Below are 24853 nucleotides of genomic sequence, written 5' to 3' on the forward strand. Positions count from 1 at the left end.
TTGATTGAAGATTTCTTTGTCGCCGCTCATATTTTAGACCTTATATCCAGGTGGAGTAAAGCAGGTACACTCGCAAAAAATATGATGATCATATAATCTTTGATTGATGATCATGATAATGATGATGATTATAATCATAAATGACCATGAAACCGATTATTCTGAGGACCAGATCATACATAAGCATACTCTGTTTTCAATGTCACTGTTCTGTTCTGTGATTCATTTAGTTTCGTGCATTTATTGGAGCTTGGTAGTGATAGATTTCTTCAGTTTCTTCTCATTCTCATTTCTTTACAAATTTGCTTTAGTTGTGTCTTAAAACTGATATTTTAAGTTCCTTTACCATGGATAACTTAAAACAGTTCAACACTATGGGACAAGAAGACAACTGGAGAACACAAACATTTCGTCAAAATGTCGTCACTAAAATGTAAGTTTATTGAATGATTTTTATGCTGTTGAGTTTCGTACTTGTTACCATGAGCCTACAAATATGTTACTAAATGCGTACTACTCAACACTAAACATTTACACATCGCTTTATGTCAGCCATCCTGCCCTTTATTGTATGGAAGTGATGAAACACAGAAGAACCTCATCTTTGTTTTTGGCTGAGTTTTTCTGCACAAGCTTGGGCATATTACCTATTTCTATTCTATATGGCACTGGCCACAATCAGCCTGAATAGCCATTAAAAATCCAAGGAGTTCATCATCAGCCAGCCTGTTGAAAGGAGTATACTCACATATAATATGATCTCATTTCTTACATTATAGTGAAGAGGCAATCCAGAGATCAGGCATGCAGGTGGCACGCAACAGCAGTGAGATGGAGAACCACGTGTTCAAGAAGGCCAAGACCCGCGAGGAGTACATGAACATGGTCGCCAAGCTCATCCTGCATGTACGAGACTATAACGGTAAGTGAATGAGACCATATTATGTTGTTATTAACCTATCACTCCCGGGAAGTCAGAGATAAAAAAAACCTATTGTGTCTGATTTACCAATTGGTCACTGGGATGGGAGTGGTTGATTAGTATTTTGGAGTTTATCATGCTACAATAGGAATATGAAATAGTAACAACAAACAAAAGTATTGTCATGAATAGTGGATACAGTAGATAGTGCCATTTGTGAATGGATATTGTATTGGACTCTAATATTCATAATCTAGATTGGTGATCATGTTAAGCTGCACTGGCTAACAAACGCCCAAGGATGGATATTTATCATTCATAATACAGGGCAGATTGCAGGGCGGGTCTGTATGCAGCTTTACAAAGTATTTTGGGTGATGAGGAATTCCTGACTAATACCTCTAAAGAAAACCCATAAAAAATAAAACAATTTGCCTGACAAGACTTATCTTATGAATGCAGCTAGTGTAACCCTGAGCAGACTCTAATAATTATAAATAATGCACACTTTCTGTGGGTTTTTTTTGAGCCATCAAATAATAAAAAACTTTATAACTACTTTGGTACTTAGTAGTTTATTGATTCACTCTTTGGTCAGCTGTGTTAAATTCCAAGGCAACAAGTGGCACAAAGGTAAGTAACATAATTATATTTTCTCATCATGAAAGTGAAGTCAAGGGGGCCTCAATTCAATAAAATGATTGAATTTATGGAGTGGTAAGTACTCTTATTTATACTGTGTTATTTATCCTATGATATCTCTATTTTGACTTAAAGGAATGTTGATGTATCCACAAGTGTAAAACAGTGGGCTAAAAATGGACAGCTGATCAAGATAGACATAACTTATGAGTCATAATTTCATTACAGGCAATGATAAGTGGACTATGCCTGAATTCAGCCAATCGCCACCTCACGTACCTGTGGATATTAAGTTAGAGCAATCAGAAGAAGAAGAATCCTGTGAACCACCAAAGAAAAAGAAGAGAATTGAAGAAATAGACAGAGAAGAGAGTATTGCTGAGTGGTTTTTACAATGTCGGATGGATGAAATAGAGCGTCAAAGGGAAAGGGATGCAAGAATGTTTATAATAGAGAGAGAAAGAATACGGCAGAAGGACAGAGAGCTAGAAATTCAAGCTCAATGGCTTGAGTTAGCAAGAAATGGATTGAGGTTGTTACAGAGATATTTGATTGAGAGATCATGAAAGGTTTTAAAGAATGTTCTGTGTGTAATGGTAAATAACCCTCTTGTCTTTTGTGTTATTAATAAAAGTTTAATTTTAAATCTTGTTTTTTATTACAATAAAATGAAATCTTGCTATGTTAACTCCTAACTATATTCTACAATTAAACAAAGTAGGTTAGTACTCATAACAAGTTCAACTGTGTATATTGTTGTAGGGAAGGTTTTAAAGGTTAATAGTAGGAAAAATGACCAATACCAAATATATTAAAAAATCCATGAGAACTAAGACCAAACAACTACTTTTAGTCCAATATAAATTTCACCTGCTATGTCAAAGATGATCAAGTTTAGTACTTATTTTATGATTTTGGCTCATATTTTCCATTGCACTATGTTGAATGGGATGATGAAATCAGAATAACAATGGTCTCTGGCTTGTTTGTACATTATTCCGAAATTAATGAATGACACTATCTAGGCTTACCACTGTTCATATATGATTACAGGTGAATCCAATAGACTAATCAATGTAACTACAACCCTGGACACTAACACACAAACCACAATTCCAGCGCAAACCAAGCAAAACCAAGGCGCGCCAAACATGCAAGGCCCCAACCAGAACCAGCCAGGCCAGAGCCCTCAGGTTCAGCAGCAGCAGCAGCAGCAGGGGCCAGGCCAGCCCGGGATGGCCCCCGACCCCATCAACGCACTCCAGAACCTCGCGTCCCAGGGCTCCCGCAATCAGATGATGAACATGGGCCCGCAGCAAACGCAGATGCAGCAGCAAATGGGGCCCAACCCTAATATGCAGATGCAGGGGCAGATGCAACAGGTAAGCAAACCTATTTTTATAAGTTCTTACGCACACCTGTACATAATTTTAAGTTCTGTATTTGGGAAGATGGCCTTGCAGTTTCTTGCCCTGTTCTTCTCCTAGAATAGAAGATTTTGCTTTCCAAATGGAGAGTAGTTTTCGTCAAGAATGTATTAATTTTACGATGAATAAAACTGTTTTCTTTCTTTCAGGGCCAGATGAGTAACCAAGGCCCGCAGGCTCAGACAGCCACGAACCTGCTGCAGACGTTGACGCAGCGGCCGCCGCTGAACATGCAGCACAAGATGGGACCGATGGGCATGGTGCCTAATCAGGTACGTTGAATTTATGATTATTTAAACTGCAGTATTGGTTGGTATCATAAATCATAGGTACTCCAATGTGAACCTATTCCAATGGACAACATTTCAAAAAACTAAAGCTGCTATAAATCGAAAACCATTTCGAGATTTAGCTCTAAAGGACACAAAAAAAATGTTTTTGTATTTTTTGGATGTATCATTTTCGAGAAAATCATAAAATAGTAAAAAAGTGCTGATGACATCATGCATCAGGTGCGATGCATTTTGATGATCAAAGCCTATAGATTTAAAAACAAAGTAACTGTCACTTTCATTTTTGATTGAATTTGACGTTTTATCGTGACGTTGTTGTTTATTTGGGTCATTTTCATTAAATCTGTTCTGACACTTTCTGACTATTTTTAGGGTTCCGTAGCCAAAATGGCAAAAACGGAACCCTTATAGTTTCGTCATGTCCGTCTGTCCGTCTGTCCGTCTGTCCGTCTGTCACAGCCGATTTACTCGGAAACTATAAGTACTACAGTGATGAAATTTGATGGGAATATGTGTTGTATGAACCGCTACAAAAATATGACACTAAATAGTAAAAAAAAGAATTGGGGGTGGGGCCCCCCATACATGTAACTGAGGGATGAAATTTTTTTTTTCGATGTACATACCCGTGTGGGGTATCAATGGAAAGGTCTTTTAAAATGATATAAAGTTTTCTAAAAAACATTTTTCTTAAAGTGAACGGTTTTTGAGATATCAGCTCTCAAAGTCGTAAAAAGTATGTCCCCCCCCTCTATTTTTATAACTACGGGGTATAAAATTCTAAAAAAAATAGAGGTGATGCATGCTAATTAACTCTTTCAACGATTTTTGGTTTGATCAAAGTATCTCTTATAGTTTTTGAGATAGGTTGATTTAAGCTACGGAACCCTTTGTGCGCGAGCCCGACTCGCACTTGGCCGGTTTTTTTTATTTATTATTAACAGATGACCTCTAAATAATATGTCCCAGAGCATGCCACCGCCTACACAGCTGAAAAAATGCTTCTGCTTATTTTTTTACATGATAAGTACCTACTTTCCATCATCAGAAATATCAATGTCATTTGAAAATGACCCATTTCTTGGTTGGCATGTAAACAAAGTTTAAATGTCACTTGTCAGTGTCATTTATGTTTTTTTTCGAAACTCAGGCAATAGACAAAAATAAAAATTGAGCCTAATATGTGACTTCACTTCCGGTTTTAAAATAATTAACTTTAAAGTTAAAAATAACATGCAACAATTAATGTATATACAAAATAAAAAAATACGGGTCCACTAATTTTCTATAATCTTTCCGAATAGCTAATAAAAATATAGGGTAAAAAAAATGAAATGTTGTCCATTCCAAGTTATATTTTGAAAATACGGCTCAGGAGTTGCTACCCTTCTTTCTTCTCCTTTTGGCCCTTTCTGAGCACATAGTAGCAGTAGTTTGTAAAAAAATAATTATGTTCAACAAACGCAATTTTTCGCAAATTTCCAAAATTCGTAAAACAAAAGTTATCCAGTCACCCCCTTTCAGCTTAGTATACAATTTTTACAACATCCTGTATTATTAGTGCGATAAATAAAACCCCTCTTTCTTCGACAGGGGCAAATGGGCAACAACATGATGGGCATGGGCAACCCGATGGGCAACCAGCTGCAGGGCCAGCTCGGACCGGGCATGCAGGGGCAGATGATGCCCAACATGGCCATGGGCAACCAGGGCATGCAGGTGAGTTAATTTATTTACTTCTACAAATGGATACTTATATAGCTCTCTGAATCGACAAGCGAACGAACAAAAAAGACATTGTAAGTGCTTTTTGTATGGCAATTTACCCCGCTTTTTGAAAAGTCGCAGACATAACCAAAATACTTTGAAATCATAGTGTTACCAACTAGATTTAATAATCTGTAGTTATTTTAATTAGAAACAATGGGAAATCGTAGGTACTTTAAATCGTACTTCCACTTTTCAATAAAGTGCCCTTTCAGTGACGATTCTCATCTCGCGTAAACCCCACACTACTTATTTAATTATACTGTATAGTTTATTTCCATGTAGTTACAAATTATTCTGTCTCACTGTAATCAAGTTAGTACAACAACACCTTTTTTGCACTGCATTGTTGATCAACATTATATATTGCACCTCAAAAATTAAACTATTGATTTCCCCACAAATGCCAGGTGCCCATGGGCCAGCAGGGCATGGGGCAGATGCAGTGCGGGCAGGTGGGCGGGCTCGGCGGGCAGATGCAGCAGCAGGGCATGCAGGGGCAGATGCCGGGGCAGATGGGTGAGTTGAAGCTTAGGTTTCGTTTTTGATAGTTTTTATTAGGGCATGCGGTTGGTGACATTGGAGGGTTACTCTATACTGACTATTACTGACGAAGAACGAACGAACAAGAGCTGTCGTGCAAACGGCCCTTTCAATACGAGATCGGGACTCAGCAAACTTCGTTTGTCGTCATATAGAGTGATCACCCTGGTTTGTCGCCGTGGTGAAATGATTAGCCAGTCAGATTAGTTGTTGCTGACTGCCCAGTGTGGGATGGATGTGTGTTAGCCACAGTTTATACTTCACTAGGCTACTCCTTTTTTCTAATACCAAGTAGAGATTAAAGTGTACAGATTGAAGATATTTAATTAATAAATGCAGAACGCACAACTTACCAAATGCAGAAATAAATATTTTTTCTTGATCTTTTTACCTACTTTCGTTAAATAAACAGATTTTTTTATTAATTTCTTGTTGTGTATTTCTGCAGGCATGGGCGGCAACCAGATGGTGTCGATGGGCATGCTGCAGCACATGGGGCGCGTCGGCGGCAAGGAGGCCGGCGGCATGCTCGGCGCCGGGTAAGATACTCTATGTTGATGTTATTTTATACTTAGTTTTCATTTTCATCAGTGAACACTTGTCTACTTGTATTGTCACCTAAAGATATAAGCCTATCAAAATAAGCTCGAACCACAACACTTTGATATCAGGTGTCCTAACTAACCCATAACTGGAGGATTCCCGGACTATTGAACAAACATACTTATATTCCGTTCCACCAGAAAACATTTTAAGCGTTCACAAAAATGCTACTGCAATACATAAAATTCCACTCTACACAGACGGTTTAGAGTCAAAAAACTGCCACATAAGACCACTAGTAAAAATGAATTATAGGCAATAACAATTATGTAATAATTTTCGTTTTTACCTGCAGATACTCTCGCGCGCCGCCGCCCGGGCAGTTCCTGCGCCAGAGCCCGTCCCCCTCCGCCATGTCGCCCATGCAGGGACCCAGCCCTGCTAGCATGGGTATGTTATATAATAATAATACGTGGGGTTGTGGGGATATCTCACACATGACCATCTTAACCCAAGCTAGGAAGAGCCTGTATGTGTATAGATATTGGACAAATCGAACCCGAGACCTTCGCCATAGCAGTAAGAAACAATATTACCACTACAGTCATCAGCTATCATACCATATAACATAACATCGTCAGCAAACAATCATCCACTGCAGGTTATTGTCCTTCTCACAACCCATAATTATGTAACCTGAACTACGCTTGAGAAAACTTCACTATGAAAACAATGTCACTAGAAGGTGTCTTGGTGCGGTAGTATGTAGTCTTGTTTTCATTGTCCCATTCATAGTTGAAAATGAAGATGCGCGTTACGTGTTTTTTGTAACTGTCCTTTTTACTGACCCACTTCTCGTGCACATAAAAAAGTGTATTTTAGCATGTCACATTATCCTCGGCAGGAGTGATGGGTGGTCCGATGCAGTCGCCGCTGCCGCTGGGCCCGATGGGCGGCTGCGCCGGCGTGGGGAGCCCCTCGCCCTCCGCGCCGCCGCACATGCAGCACCATCCTCAGCAGCAACAGAGGTAAATGGAAAGATTAAGAAGAAAGATGCGTCCCCAGTAGGCAAACTGTTCACTTCACTGTTCTGTGACGCTGACGCCGCATATTTATTTATTATTGCCAAGAGTGAGCGCAAAACTAGCAAACTGTGAGCATATTAACTACTAGCAAACTGTGAACATACTAAACCGATGACACCGAAGACCGGGACACTGCCTTACGGTCGCTTCTAAAGCAGACCCAATACTTATTATCAGAATTTGATAGCCAGGGGCCGCTACACGGGTTCGATAAACTCGTTTAATGAGCGTTGCACCAATCACAGCGCCGTATTTATGGTGAATCCGATATGAGTGATGGGTGGTCCGATGCAGTCGCCGCTGCCGCTGGGCGCGATGGGCGGCTGCGCCGGCGTGGGGAGCCCCTCGCCCTCCGCGCCGCCGCACATGCAACACCATCCGCAACAGCAACAGAGGTAAATTGAAAGATTAACTGCCAGTTTCTATATCTCTATCTATCCATAACTAGTAGTTACTTTCATACGATTTTGACATAATCAAAAGTAACAACCTGTCAAAATCGTATGAAAGTAACTACTAGTTATAGATAGATAGAGTTATAGAAACTGGCAGTAAGAAGAAGGATGCGTCCCCAGTAGGCAAACTGCTCACTTATTACTAGGCGTGCGTGACGCTGACGCCGCATATTGCGAAGAGTGAGCGCAAAACTAAATTGTGAGCACTCGACATACTATACCGATGACACCGAAGGCCGAGGACACCATAGACTAGGGGACACAGCCTTAAGGTCGCTTCTAAAGTAGACTCAATACCTATTATCGGTATTTGATAGCCAGCGGCCGCTACACGGGTTCGTTATCGACGCCGATAAACTCGTTTAATGCGCGTTCCACCAATCACAGCGCCGTATTTAATCCGATATGAGTGATGGGTGGTCCGATGCAGTCGCCGCTGCCGCTGGGCCCGCTGGGCGGCTGCGCCGGCGTGGGGAGCCCCTCGCCCTCCGCGCCGCCGCACATGCAACACCATCCGCAACAGCAACAGAGGTAAATTAAAAGATTATATATTATATTATTATTATATATTATCTTCAGGCTGCGTCCCCATTAGGCAAACTGCTCACTTATTACTAGGCGTGCATGAGCGCAAAACTAGCAAACTGTGAGTACTCGATACACTAAACCGATGAAACTGAAGACCGGGGACACAGCCTTAAGGTCGCTTAAGTAGACTCAATACCTATTATCGGAATTTGATAGCCAGCGGCCGCTACACGGGTTCGTTATCGACGTCGATATACTCGTTTGATACGCGTTCCACCAATCAAAGCGCCGTATTTATGGTGAATCCGATATGAGTGATGGGTGGTCCGATGCAGTCGCCGCTGCCGCTGGGCCCGCTGGGCGGCTGCGCCGGCGTGGGGAGCCCCTCGCCCTCCGCGCCGCCGCACATGCAACACCATCCTCAGCAACAACAGAGGTAATTAAATTGAAAGATTAAGAACGTAGCCTGAAGATATATATCTCCAGGCTGCGTCCTCAGTAGGCAAAGTTATTACTAGGCGTGCGTGACGCTGACGCTGCATATAGACGAGTGAGCGTAAAACTAGAAAACTGTGAGCATACTAACTACTAGCAAACTCTAACTGCCAGTTTCTATATCTCTATCTATCCATAACTAGTAGTTACTTTCATACGATTTTGACATAATTAAAAGTAACAATCTGTCAAAATCGTATGAAAGTAACTACCAGTTATGGATAGATAGAGTTATAGAAACTGGCAGTTAGAAGAAGGATGCGTCCCCAGTAGGCAAACTGCTCACTTATTACTAGGCGTGCGTGACGCTGACGCCGCATATTGCGACGAGTGAGCGCAAAACTAGCAAACTGTGAGCACTTGACATACATACTAAACAGATGACACCGAAGACCTAACTAACGTCACATTGGCGCGTGATTGGTCACTCGGATTACTTCGGGTGTGCGACACGATCATAACAGCAGGTATCTTTACGTCCTTTTACAATAAAATAGTCGTTGTCATAGACTAATACAAACAGAAGGCACAAAAATGTTCAACAATATGTCGCGATCACCCAGCAAACCTCACCAATCGGATCCTGATTTATCTATTAGGATGAAGCGTAAGCACGGAGATGATTTCTCTGATCTCCTCACGCATTTTTCCAACGATATTATGGAGAAGCTTAATACCTGGAAATTGGATATTGGGAAGGAAATTTCCGAGGTCAACAAAAATTTAAACAACATAATAAAACAGGACCTTACCAAACTGAATGAGTCTTCCGAGCGAATGAATAATGAAATCAGTACCATGCGCAGCGAATTCGTGGAAGTCAAAAAGTATGTTGGAACCCTTGACACTAAAGTCAACGACCTTCAAAACGAACTCTCTTCGGTACAGCAATCAGCGCAATTTATTAGCGACCAACACGACGACCTAAACACAAGACTTAAATCTTTAGCGGGTAACTCTGGTAGAATGGATAAAATAGAAGCTGAACTCAATGAACTGAAGATTCAGAACCGTCTGTTGAACTCTGAAATCAATAATAGTGAACAAAGGGACAGACTCTTGAACCTTGAATTCGTTGGTATTCCGGAAGTCTCAGGAGAAAATCTTGAAGATATTATTCTTAAAATAGCAAACCATGTTGGACTGCATCTTAATCGTGAAGACATCGTCCATGTCAACAGAATTAGTTCTCGCGTGAAGCTGCAAGGCCGCCCCAGAGTAATCATCGCCAAGCTTAAATCAAGACTTCTCAGGGATACCTTTTTGTCACTAGCGAAAAAAAACAAGGTAACCACAAAACATGTCGATGGCACTGGGGACAAACCCATATTTATCAATGAACACCTTACGGTCTATAACAAGATGTTACTAAAAAAATGCAAGGAAGCGGCGAAGAACAAATTATACCAATATGTATGGGTAAAAAACGGCCGGATTCTACTAAAAAAGGACGATACTTCCTCAACCTTCAGAGTATCCGACGAGGAAGATTTAAAGAAAATAATTTGATCACGTCTCAACTTCTCTTGTATAACTTATATCTCGATCCTCCCTTTGAAATGTTCAAGTTATTTTGGTATTTTTGCATGTTTGTAAACTGTTATCTAACACTTATAATAATTGGTAATTTGCCATCATTAGTACTATTATTGTCCTATGTCACTTCTATCTCAACCGTAGCCGACATCTATTCTATGATCATAATCGCACCACCTCACAAATTGTCCATTCGCCAAACTTACGTGCGTAATTTCGCCACAGATGTGTTCTTATCCTATAAATTAGGTAGGTACCTTTATTTTATACCACTCATACTGCAAATGCAAATGTGTTATTATTATATTTTTTTTTGCTGCCTGCATCTGTCGCAATTTATATATTTAATAAAGAGATATCTAAATGTTTATTTTCTCTTGTCGCTTGTTCTCACATTTATTAAATCATAAACTTATCACTGCTATGCATAGTAATGGTAACAAAACATTTGTACACACGCATAATTATGCCTACTGCACTATGTTTCACGTTCACTATATCTCAGCAGCTTTTAGCGTATTACCTGTACTGATTTCGCTCAGCCATAGTAGCACGGTATTGAATATTTTGCTGCTATCTTATATTATTTTCAATTTACCCTCTCACGGCTCCACGCACCTACATCGTCACACTTATAGACAAATGTCCTTATTCAAATTAACATTAATTATTGCGCGTAACACGATACTAATGGAGTACTTATTTATTTATTACATTTACATTACATTACATAACATACATATACATAAACACACAAGCCATCGGTGTCTCGCGTCAGTTAATTTAGTAGATAAAAAATTACCTTCCTATTTAATACCTATGTTTAATAAATCTCATAAATGGCATCTAATATATTAAATATTTTTTACCAGAATACGAATGGCCTACGAACTAAATGTTTGCAGTTCAAACAAAACCTACTGTGTAATAACTTTGACATCATCATAATTTCGGAATCATGGCTGTATGACGGTATTCTAGACGCAGAGCTATCGGACGATAGGTACGATGTGTTCCGCAGGGATCGCGATCTCACGGCCTGTGATAAGACCACGGGGGGTGGCGTGATGTTACTGGCGAAGAGGTCTCTGCAAGCTCAGCGCGACACGACACACGAGCCTGCCGCTCCCGTAGAAATGCTCTCGGTCACTATCCCTGCGCGGTCCCTCTCTGCCTCTAAAGATATGTACATAAGCGCAGTCTATGTTCCCCCTGAATCGCACCGTTTGTATGTAGACATCAGCCGTATTGTTTCGGAAATGTCAACCATTGTTAATTCTAATCCAAACTGTACTTACCTATTAATAGGAGATTTTAACCTACCCTGTATAAAATGGAGCGAGACTTTTCCCCTACATATAAAAAAAGGTTCAATCGAGGTACAGAACGTAGGCTTATATTTGGTCGAGGAAACAAACGTTTTAGACTTGACTCAGTATAACCACTTAACAAATTCAGCCGGAAATACGCTCGATCTCGCATTCTCTAATACACTATTGACCGTGTCTCATTGTCTTACGCCACTGGTCATTGAGGATAAATTTCATCCAGCCTTGATTATAGAAGTACCAGATATAAAAATTCCACCATTTAAAGAAACTTCTTCGCCCAGACGTAACTTTTACAAAGGCGACTACATCAGTATAAATAATTTTTTCTCTGATATAGATTGGACCAAGATCTTCGCGCAATGCAACAATGTGGATGAAACCACGGATGCCATGTATAAGATTATCTTTGAGGCAATTAATAACTATATCCCCTTTATAAATAGGACAACCCACCAAAACAAATACCCAAAATGGTACAGCAAGGCGTTAATAAAAATTATAAAACAAAAAAGCAAAGCTCATTCACGCTGGAAAAAATACGGGAATTTACGTGACTATGATGAATTTTCTTTACTGCGCGACAGACAAAAACGGGTTCAAAGGCAATGCTTTAATACATATACAAATAAAATGGAAAACATAATAAAAACACAACCCCAAGCATTCTGGACGTATGTTAAAGCTCTCCGTGGCGGTTCAAACTATCCTCGCACCGTAACATATAATAATGAACACTTCTCTGAAGGGAAACAAGTTTGCGATGCGTTTAATGATTTTTTTTGTAGTGTTTTCGGTGAACCTATTAAGGATTTCAATCCGATACCACACGTGGACTTATGTAATGATCACCTGTCACAAATGCAATTCTCCGCTGAGTTAGTTGCTAACCATCTCTCTAAATTATGCACCCAAAAAGGGGCTGGCAGTGATGGAATCCCTCCTTACTTCTGGTTTAATTGCGCCAAGTCACTCTCTGTTCCTATTTCATACATATTTAACCGCTCACTTCGTGAGAGTGTATTCCCTCTTGTATGGAAAATAGCGCTTATTGTTCCTGTACATAAAAAAGGTTCTAGGCTGAAAGTGGAAAATTATAGGGGCATCTCCATACTAAACACTCTGGCAAAGGTCTTCGAAAAAATTGTTTACAATGCTGTATATCCTATTCTGGTGAAAGGCATTCCAAATACCCAACACGGCTTTTTGGCGAGACGTTCGTGTGTCTCCAACTTAGCATGTTTTTCTAACTTTGTTCTTTCTAATATGGATCACGGTGGCCAGGTTGACGTGATCTACACGGACTTTGAGAAGGCATTCGACCGTGTAGATCACTCTATCCTCTTAAACAAATTAGAAAATTTGGGTATCCATGGGGACTTATTGCGATGGATTAAATCCTACTTATCGAACCGCTCTCAGGCGACTGTGGTTGGTGGCTATCGTTCAGATTTTATTTCTATACCTACAGGGGTCCCACAAGGGTCACATCTTGGGCCGTTATTTTACAATGTATACTTACACGACATATATGATTGCTTTAACCACTCAAAGCACCTTATGTACGCAGATGATAAGAAAATATTTGTTAAAATACGTAATATCAATGACTGCCTTCTTCTACAAGATGATCTGGACGTTCTCAGTAATTATTACGCTAACAATAGCATAACCGTTAACGTTGAAAAATGTCAATGCATAAGCTTTTCGAGGAAAAAGAAACCCCTACATTTTCCCTATAATTTTGATGGTACAATAATAAACAGAACTGAAAACGTACGTGACCTTGGTGTTCATTTTGATCCAAAATATGCCCTTACAAATCATATCGAACATATTACCGCTCGGGCTTATAAAAATCTCGGGTTTGTCATGCGTTCCTGTGAACCATTTAATGACGTTAACACTCTTAAGATTGTATACTTCGCCTATGTGCGTAGTATACTAGAGTATGCTAGCCCCATCTGGTCGCCTCAATACATCATTTATAAGGAACAACTGGAACGCATCCAGAGAAAATTTATTAAGAATCTTAACTTTCGCACACGTAAACCTTCTGTATCGTACTTAAAAGATTGTCGTCGGTATAATCTCCTTACACTAGAGGAACGCCGTACAGTGATGGATATGTGCCTACTTTATGATATCCTGCGCGGGAGGCTGGACTGCCCGGAGCTGTTGTCAGCGGTGTCCCTGCTCGCGCCGAAGCGCCGTACGCGCCATACGCCGTTACTTTATGTACCTGTTCATGCCACCAACTACGCCAGTAATGCCCCATTATCTAGGATTGCTCGAACTTACAATAAAACATTCCACAGTATCGATCTTTTTACCCTCTCCAAACCAGTATTCAAAAATATGATTATACAGCTAATGATCAAATAGGTATAGTGGGCGTGGAGTGTAGTACTTGCAGTAGTGTGCACTCTAACTATCTATCTCAATAATCAACTATTACCACGGTGTGGGAAATGTATAGTAGTGGTTGTTACATTATTTTTCTTATTTTACGTTTTTACCATTGCCTCTATTTTGACTAATGTTTGGTAGTTTTATAGGATAATAAACTTGCTCTTATTGTTGCTTAGAGGCGCAGTGGTATATATGTGTGAGTGGTGGCGTAATTACATCATAGACTACAATATCATGTCAGTATTTAATATGTGTTTGTACTACCTATGTATTATCTGGACTATTTTACATTAGTGTTCAAATTATTTTCATCATTTAAGTTAAACGATTAAACTTCACAGATTTTATTTTTTTATTTATAATAGGTACTTGTTAATAAATGTGTCATTATTTTTCACAACAATGGCATCCATTCCTACAATTCAATATAAATTGTATATGTAATTAAATCAGGAAACTTTTTGTTAAACTTTTTGTTGAGCTTAACTATATATGTATAAGTTATTCAATATCATTAGCATACGTTATGTTTTCAGTTTTAAGCACCTAATGCACAATCGCTTTTATTTTAGGAAAACCTATTATTAGCCTTGTTAAATATTTCTAAACTAGTTCATAAGTACTACTGTAAAACGCTGTTGGTTTTCTGAATAAAGATAAAGATAAAGATAAAGACTGGGGACACAGCCTTAAGAGTAGAGTATAGCACTTGCTCGTCCATACAAAAAGAGAAAACGTTTTACTACCCCTAAATATTATCTAATTTCCATGATTTTTTTGTATGTTATTGACACAACGAATAACTAGGTTTATAGCTTTTTCTTTTTTCCAAATTTTTTATAGATTCTAATTTATAGGCACCTCAAATAACGTAATTTTTGTGTGTTGAATAAAGCCGTTTGTTGAACAATAACAATATATTTTTTTTAAAAAGCGAAACCTATAAACCTAGAATATATTATGCTGAAGCGATTGACACCAAAAACTAAGAGATTGGTTAATATTTAGTTAGTGTAAAACGTTTTCTCCCGAAGCCAGAATTTTATTTAAAAAAGTAACTATTGTCAGTCGCGAGCTGCAGTGCATCTCTATCGCACCCGTGCCCGGGGCATGAGAGCGCAAGTGATAACAAATATTTTCCTAAATACCTATTTCGCTAGAATTGCGAAGGTATATACTCTCCTCTTAAGGTCGCTTCTAAAGCAGACTCAATACCTATTATCGGAATTTGATAGCCAGCGGCCGCTACACGGGTTCGTTATCGACGTCTATGAACTCGTTTAATACGCATTGTACTAATCCCACTGCCGTATTTATGTGAATCCGATATAGAGATGTTTATCTACGTCGATAACGAACCCGTGTAGCACCTTTTGGCGAAATTGAATGGAAAAGAGACAGGCTAGTCTTTCTCTTTTGTATACAATTTCATTTTTCACTTCTGTGATCGATTCACGAAAGATAGCCAAAATTGCCAACATTATGACAGCAGTACCTACTTGCGCCATTTCAATTCTCACTCATAGCCAGCGCCGGCGTAGCACAGGGCGCTATTAAGACGTGACAAGAGTTCTCCGTCTCGCTCGCTCTTGAGGCTTCGCGATGTGAGTGAGCGCAATGCAAATGCAAAACTCTTGTCACGTCTTAAATGCGCCCCGTACTAGCCCTTAGGAATAAATGATAAGTGCTGCTTACTTGTGCGTTAATACCCTGAATATTATGTAAAGGTAACAATGGCCGTCTCGACATATCCACCTGCACCTCTTTAACCTTCTAAGACTCCCTAAATCCCTTCTGTGCTATGCTTCTGTACCCAGTTACGTAAATTGATTTCCTTACTATTTACCCTGCAACACATTTATTCAATGTACTAACCACCCACCTCTTCCCCAGGGGCGTAACAATGAACATGGTAGCCTCCCCCTCTTCTTCCCTCAACACCCCAGTGGGGGGGCAGGGGTCTCCGGGGGGCGAGGAGGCAGCCTACCGGGACAAGGTTCGCCAGCTGTCCAAGTACATCGAGCCACTGCGACGCATGGTACACCGCATGATGGGCGAGGGAGAGAGTGAGTGTTGTCTAGTGTTGTCTCTGTCTAACTGCACCCACAGATCTGCCGTCTGACTGGAGGTATAGTGCCTGTAGTTTATGACCGAGTTGTCGAAAGCTACATATAGAGCTACATACCTATACAGGTCACTATAACAATATCAAGTAGTTTTAGAAAACGGGTAACGTTCACCCATAGATGTGTCTAGTGGTTGCAAGTCACTATAAATATCACACGTAGTTTCTACAGTTTGCTTGCACCTATTCTATTCTATTATTTTCTCTGTGGGGGTGTCAGTACCTGCACCTGGCTCTCTCGAATGGAACCTTTGTGCATATCCCCAAGGTCTAAACTGCCTTCCTAAGCTTGGACCATTTCCCCACCACGCTGGTCCACTGCGGGTTGGTGGGTTCACATATCTAGATGTGCTCAATCTAGATATGCAGGTTTCCTCACGATGTTTTCCTTCACCGTAAGAGCGATGGTATACATTGTACTTAAATTCAGAAAAGAACTCATTGGTACATGTCATCGTACCAATGAGTTCTTTTCTGAATTTAAGTAATTCAAATTCAAATTCAAATGATTTATTGCATACTAAGTGTGTACATGGTGTTATATTCTTAATACTAGGCACTTACAACTTAGTAACCCTTTTCAGGTGTAGCAATTGAGGGCATGCAATTTATATAATTTAAATTATTATAATACAAAAAAATCGATGTATACAATTATAATGACTTATAATTATACGAGATTATACACTATTTGGATTATTATTATACATTCATAAATTCATCTATTGAATAAAAACATCCCTGGACAAGATATGATTTTAGCTCGTTTTTAAATAATTTTTCATGGGTTATTTCTTGAATATGCAAAGGTAATTTATTATATATTTTGATAGACATGTGATAAGGGCTGTTGGAAAGCATTTTTAATCTATGTAATGGCAGATAAAGTCTTTTTTTATGACGAGTGTTTGTATTGTGGGTTTGTTCGACTCTAGGAAAGATGTGTTTATGTTTGAAAACAAATGTACATATATCTTCAAGATACAACGAGGGTAATGTTAATATGTTAAATTTTTTAAAATATGGTCTGCAACTTTCTGTATTATCTATCTGAGCTAATATTCTGATACATTTTTTCTGTAATATAAATATTTCATTAGATTTGACACTATTACCCCAGAGCATTACTCCGTATCTAAGCCAGGAATAGGCATATGCATAATAAGCTGATAGAGCCGTTTTTGTATCTGTGGTATATTTTAATTGAAAAAGTGCGTATGTAAATTTATTTAATTTTAATTTTATGTGTTCAATGTGGGTTTTCCAATTAAGATTTGAGTCTAACCCCCTTATTCATAGACAAGTTACAATACGTTTTAACTAATAAACTGTTTTGTCCCTCTCTGTCAAAGAACAAATTGTTCTTTGTTGGAGAGGGACAAAACAGTTTATTAGTTAAAACGTTTTGTAACTTCTCTATGAATAAGGGGGTAAATATATTCCAAGCAGATTAAATTTTGTTACTGTTTCTAAATTTATATTTTTATAATTTATATTAATTTCTAAAGGAATTTTAGTGTACGGTCGAAACTCCATAATTTTTGTTTTTGTGTAATTTATTTGAAGATTATGATCTTCAAGCCAGTTAGTCACATTCGTAAGCGTCTGTTCTAATGTGGTATTTACCTGGCTTGGGTTATCGATTTTCAGTAATATTGATACATCATCTGCAAATAAGATTGGCAAAGTATTTTCTTTATTTAAAATTTTTGGAAGATCGTTTATATATGCAAGGAAAAGGATGCATCCCAAGACGCTACCTTGCGGGATTGAACAAGTGAGAGTTCTTTCTTTTGACTGGATTTTTTTAATTTCACCGGTACTATTATTGTGATGTTCTATTTGAACTATTTGTTTCCTCTCTCTTAAATATGATTGAAACCAATGATATGCTTGCCCACGGATTCCCATACCATTTAATTTAGATAAAAGTATGGAGTGTGAAACTTTATCATACGCTTTTGACATATCCAGCAGCAACCCTACTGCATATTTCTTATCATTTATTTGTTGTAGAGCCGATTGGACGTATTTGTAAACTGCTAACGTAGTTGATCGCGATTTCCGAAAGCCATTTTGGCTATCGTCAAGGATGTTATATTTTTCAAGGTAACTATTTACTCTATTGTACATTGCTCTTTCAAAAACTTTGGAAAAGGTAGGTAAAAGCGCTATGGGTCTGTAATAATTTGGGTTTGTAGGGTCATCTTTTTTGTGAATGGGGGTAATTAATGCTAATTTTAGTAGGTCCGGGAAAATGTTTTGCTGGAAACTTTGGTTTATTAAGAAAGTTAATGGCTTTGAAAGTTCGTCTCTACATTTTTTTAATAGAATCGGTAGTTTTTTTAATAGAGTACAATGTATATGTCGCAGCCGGATCGTATAATCCGCCGTATTACATTATGGCTAGCCGCATTACAAGACAGGGCCTCTTTGTAATGCGGCGGATCAACGTTAGGCCGTATTGAATATGGCTGAATGAAAATGCGCCGGATTGTATTCGACATCATACGTCATTCAATATGGCTAGCCGTTATGTAATACGGCGAGAGATTAGCCGCCGCATCAATAGATTTTAGTTTCGTTTCTTAACACTCGTGACGCTGCTTGACATAACAACGATAATGGCGTTGGATACAGATATTTGATGATGATTAAAACAAAGAAATCGTGTTAAATATGTTAGTAAACAGTGACTTCAAGAAGAATTTTCACGTGAAATTAAATAATATCTATTCCGATCAATGCGGAACAGTGAAAAACGTACAAAAGTTATAAAGCACATCAAACAGCTAAAGTGACCATGGATTCTGCTGGTCGGCGGATTTCCACACAGTATTACTGGGTCAAAAAATATAATTGTGGCCGGCAAAGATTATTTGATCTTGAAGAGACTGCGACTAGGCAAACGTAGTGTGGGACGCCCTCCGGCTAGATGAAATGACGACTTACGATAGGTGGTTGGTTATGATTGGATGTGGAAAGCTATAGATCGCATCCAGTGGTGTGCTTTGGGAGAGGCCTACGTCCAGAAGTGATGATGATGATGAAGAATAATAATTTCGAAGATCCTACAATCCGAGTAGTGCCCATGCACAGTATTTTGATACTTTAACGGAAGTCCATATGATAGCATATATACGCTATTATGATTACAAAATGTTTGTCAAACTACCGAAACCGCAAAATTCCTTCAGCAGTAATTTCATTGACATGGTCACCCTACAATTTAGTAGTAGTACAATGCGGCTAAACGTGGGCCGCCATAATGAAGAACGTATCGAAATGACAATCCGGCTAAACAATTACAAAGCGGCCCTGTTTTGTAATGCGGCCAGCCGTAATGTAATACGGCGGATTATACGATCCGGCTGCGACATATACACAGAGAGTGAGTGTTGTCTAGTGTTGTCTCTGTCTAACACCGCCGGCGTGCCACAAGGTGCGCCAGCTGTCCAAGTACACATGGGCGAGGGAGAGAGTGAGTGTTGTCTAGTGTTGTCTCTGTCTAACTGCACCACGACACGCGCTGATCAAGATGCAAATTGCTATAATAGGGTCGACCATATCCGTGCTGGCAGGATATAATGTAAGGTGCGACATAGTTTGTGGCAATGAAGACGACGAAAAATATAGTCTGTAGAACTGTAGATGGGTGTAATAATATGTATTTACTTTTATTAGTAAGGCACGCACTACAGATGTCCTCTTCCCTTTCTTCAGCGTTTTTAAAGAGATTAAAAACGCTGAAATGAAAGTCGGAAAACTATTGTGACGCGTTTCACATTCGTTTTAATATCACCATACAAAAAACGGAAACGGGCGTTTTTGCACATTGAAAGTGGCACAAAGAAAACTATAAATAAACATTTCAACAGATAATCATTTTTGATCTTTAAAACTTGTACTTCATAGCCTAGACTTTAATTCGAACTTTTCTTATTCACAAATTCCAGACGTGGAAAAGCTGACAAAGATGAAGAACCTCCTAGACATCTTATCCAACCCTCACAAGCGCATGCCCTTAGACACGCTCATGAAGTGCGAGGTGGTGCTGGAGAAGCTGGACTTCAAGCGCAGCGAGGGCCTGCCGCCCTCCGGTGCACAGGGGAAGGTGGGATGAGTAGCTATACAGGGTGTTGCAAAAAGGGGTGTCCGAAACTGAAATTCTGATTTCAGTTTCGGGCTTAGATATAACATGCTGCACATGTAGGTTTCGGCTTAGTATACCCTTTTTGCAACACCCTGTAGACAGACAGACAGATACATACACACACACACACAGCGCAGCGAGGGCCTGCCGCCCTCCGGCGCGCAGGGGAAGGTGGGATGAGTAATGAAAGAAAGAAAGAAAATACATTTATTTCACACACACACGGAAACAACACAAAAATAATTAATAAAACAAATAATAAAGAGGTTTAAGTAAAGGAAAATGAGCAAGGGTGTTGCTTCCCGGTGCAGAAACGGGTTCTAGCTCAGCTTGGTGCTATGGTAAGCCATAGCGCTGATTTTCAGCGAGAACCCTGGGTGAAGTCACGGACAGACTTGACATAAAATATTATTCAAAAAGTAAACAAATAAGAACTATAGTTATAGATATAGAGTAGACAAAATTAAGATTCCAAGAATTAGTCCATCCCACGAATTAGTCCATCCCACAATTTTTTTGAGGCTTAGAATTATTGTCTATCGTAGACTTTAATCGGTTCTGATTCGTTTAGTATACTTAACTCATTATACAAAATTTGTGGGTTAGACTAGTTAACCTCTAAGGTGACGATACATAAAGACCCGGCTAGACACCGGGAGGGCGACGTGACGTTGACGCGACGCCAGAATATAGAAGTCCATTTGAGACGTCACACCGTCTCAATAATTAATCAGATAGTACTACACTACATTGCCGCACACACCTAGCAAAGTCAAACTTTAGACCCAATTTAAACGGCAGTGAGTCTACTGCTATCCTTCAGGCACCACCAACACCCACAACTCAATGAAGTTTTTCCCAAAAGAAAACCTCTCACCCTCTTTTCCCCACAACTTTTGTTCCCGTCCACATTGACTAATCCCGCCTTCCGGCCAGGAGCAGATCTTCAACCCTCTGCTGGAAGTAGTGAACAAGTGCCTGCAGTCGCCGCTCGCCAACCACACGCTGAAGAGGACCTTCGGGTCTACCCTGCACGCGCTGAATGGACCGGAGATTAAGTGAGTTATTACTATTAGCCTAAAATTGTAGCCCAAAATGAATAAAGAAGAGCAAGGCGCATGTGACTTCAGTTTCAGAAATTACAGGTCTAACGTGGGTCTAACAACTAGTCTAATAACTCAAATGACTATGCTCCTGCCCTCGGCATGTCTCATCCGACCACCGAGTCTTAGATATTGCCCGTAAGTGGAGTTATTATTTACCGAAAAGGTTTTGTCTTGTAATTTTGATAGCTTTGACGATCTTGAATTAGTGACCTAATACGTTAACCGAGATAGCGGATAGGTACGGTTATCCGTTCTTCGGCATCATGGAATAAGAGTCTTAACTTTCTTATCCACATTTGTCTGTTACCTATAATTTACCAGCTCTGTTTCTCTTTCCAGAAACCTTCCACCACCAGCTAAAATAGCCAAGGTAGAAGAACCTCCCATGGAGATCCCTGACGTTTTACAAGGAGAAATAGCCCGACTCGACTCTAGATTCAAGGTATGTTTTCCATTACAACATTACTTACATCTCTAACATTTATATCTTTGTTTTCCACAACCTTGCCGCCTAGAGTCTTAAAAATTAATATGTTATATCAATTTGTGACACATTTCCGTATAACGCTCATTACAAAAAAAAACGAAAGATAAGATAAACAAGACTCCAAGTATTCGACCTATCATAATATATTTTATTACTCTTCACATCACGCTCTTTCGCGTCACAAATATCACTTAGTACACTTCAAATGTCGCTACTTAATTTTACTCTCCCATTCCCCAGGTATCTCTAGACACGATGCAGACCCTCGGCTCAGAAGGCAGCATCTCGTTATTCGCGGAGCTACAATCAGCGCGACTCCCCTGCGTGCCCCCTCTACAGGTATATTGAATTGATTTATAAAATTATTTATTAAAATATTTAACATACAGGGCAACTCCACCTTTTGTACATATTCGTATAAAGATTGTTTTTAACTATGACTATAACAATAGGTATACTTATTTCATTAATAACACACCAAGGAGGGCTAGTACGGGGCGCATTTAAGACGTGACAAAAGTTTTGCATCGCGCTCACTCACATCGTGCAGCCTCTAGAGCGAGCGCGACGGAAAACTTTTGTCACGTCTTAATAGCGCCCCGTGCTACAGGGCCAGGGTTCTAGCGCCAACCACAGGTTCTAACCAGCGCTATGGCCTTCCATAGAATCAAGCTCAGCTAGAACCCGGTTCAGCACCGGAAAGCAACACTAATTCTTTCTTCTTCATTCTTTCTAGTTCTTGTAAAAAAAAAGAATTTTCTTTCTTTCTCTCTAATGAAAGCCCCCTTCCCGCAGGTGTTCGTCCCGCGCGGCTACCCCGCGTCCCCGCCCGCCGCGTCCGTGGCCCGCGCCGCGCACTCCAAGCCCGACCACTTCCTGAAGCTGCTCAACAAGGCCATGGACCACAAGTGTGCCAGGTGAGTGTGCTGTTTGTCAAAGTAGAAGTCATGAGAAATGTGTGCCTTTTACTTAAGTTAGTGTGTAGTGTTTTTATGAATCGTCCGGAATGCGCACTCTAAGCCCGACCACTTCCTGAAGCTGCTCAACAAGGCCATGGACCACAAGTGTGCCAGGTGAGTGTGCTGTTTGACAAAGTACATTTTGACAGAAATGGGTGTCTGTTTACTTTAGTTGTAGTGTTTTATTTTATCAAATACCTTATTGAGCTCGTCATCGTCCAATGCGTACTTACTCATACAACCACTACCGGCTACAATCAGTCCAGCGGGTTGAAAGGCGTCCCACGCTACGCTTGTCTGTTAGGGTTGTCCACTCGAGAGCTTTAAGGCTAATGTTGCATTGAAGCGACCTGTATGCATAACGACTACATAAAAAGAAAAAAACACCACTTTAAGCACCATTTTATTTATGGTACTTGACGCGTTTATCTATCTTAATATCTACTTAAAACTTATCCACTTCACTTAGTAACAATACTCTATTTAATCTCCTATCATTCCCCCACAGATTACCAAAGAACTGCTCCGTGGGCCAGCTACTAGACGCGTGGGAGATGAGCGTGCGACAAGCGTGCGCGCCCAACGCGACCACGGCTAACTACGCGCCCGTGCCCGCGCTAGGGATATAAGGTTCTAAGTGATAGGAGCTACGTGTGATGTGAGGGACCTTGTCGGAGTAATATGTATGTGACGTCTGTAAAACTTGCGGCTAAGTTGTAAAGCCAGTATGATGCGCTGGGACATTGTCGAATTTTTATGCATGTGATGGTTGTGAAACGTGCGGAGATAAAGAAACTATGTATATGGAAATGGAGGACGAGTGGGCTACCTCGTCTTATTCGTATAATCCTTCCGACAACCATACTTTTGAAAAAGCAGCCATTTTCATATAGATTTTTATTATTTAAGCGCGTTGTATGAATGAATGTGGCAAGATGAAGTTACCCAAATGGTGACCCATAGGAAAAAAAGCAGCTTATGAGAGGAGGAAAGGGATCTTGGCAGAATGTTGATGACTTGTCATACCACAAGTGTAATAATCATGTGAGTATGCAATTCTGGTTTATAAGCGACTATTTATGTATGTATGTCTTCGGTAAGTTAGTTGATTGTATGTACTTCGAAAATAAGCGTTTATTAAAATAATTGGAATGATTTTTTACATCATGTATATTCTGTGATAATGATAAGTTGACATTGAAATGTTTCGTTACAGCATCAATTTTGATTCGATAGATTTTGATAACATCTGAAAGCATAAGATAATTTATTAGCAACAATGTGTTTGAATGGGTTTTTTATTGGTCGTGATTCGATTATTAAAATTTATGATATAATTATTATTAGCACTAAACCTTCCAAACTTTTAAGTGTTACCCAAAATATGATGGAATGCATGTCGTATACATTAATTGTTTCTTTTTATGTTGTTTGAAATATTATGGTTACAATTAATTATGCATAAGTAGTAAAAAATAGTTAAGTAAATAAATTATTTTCATAAAATACTACGACTTTGTATCGTTTGCCCTTTTAAAAGTCTGAGCCAACGAGGTACTATTGTGCCCAATACTTTAGTTCGTCGATATAAATCTCAGTCAATATAAATTACGATACTTTTAGTCCTTCTTGAGCGTTATTCGATAAAATGCATAAGAAATCTATTATGGCGGACTAAAGCGTTGGGGACAAAGGTTCCCTAGTCTTTCGCGCAGGCATTAAATTTAAGCAGTACAGTCAACAGAAAATGTAAAGGATATTTGAAAGAAGTTTACCACTTGGTTCTAAAATAAAATGAATACTCTTCATTATTAAATGAATAAGTTCTTATAATGATTGCTACACAGTCGTTTGCTTGAGTTAGAGTAAAAAGACGTTAAAACATTAAATTATTCTTTATTAATTAAATAAAATTAAACATAAATACAACAGGTGATACATACTTATTTTAATAAACTTACCACTATTTTGAAGTGCAATACAAGACGCCCTATCGGCGTTATAGTAACATCGAAATGGTCCAAGTTTCCTTAAAATTTAAAACCTT

General features: G+C 39.4%; 1 protein-coding gene across 1 annotated transcript; it reads left to right on the forward strand.

The window, feature by feature from the left end:
• The first annotated feature begins 265 nt into the window (after nt 1-265).
• LOC105387183 (mediator of RNA polymerase II transcription subunit 15) lies at nt 266-23645 on the forward strand. Its single transcript, XM_048629743.1, has 16 exons — nt 266-433; nt 780-922; nt 2684-2946; nt 3141-3263; nt 4878-5003; nt 5462-5570; nt 6043-6133; nt 6493-6587; nt 7042-7165; nt 15870-16042; nt 20058-20215; nt 21191-21312; nt 21700-21802; nt 22088-22186; nt 22643-22764; nt 23315-23645. Exons 1-16 carry the CDS (start codon nt 348-350, stop codon nt 23433-23435), a joined length of 2058 nt encoding a protein of 685 aa, XP_048485700.1. The 5' UTR covers nt 266-347; the 3' UTR covers nt 23436-23645.
• Nucleotides 23646-24853: the final 1208 nt, after the last annotated feature.

Source organism: Plutella xylostella, chromosome 4 (assembly GCF_932276165.1).
Source record: "Plutella xylostella chromosome 4, ilPluXylo3.1, whole genome shotgun sequence".
NCBI lineage: Eukaryota > Metazoa > Arthropoda > Insecta > Lepidoptera > Plutellidae > Plutella > Plutella xylostella.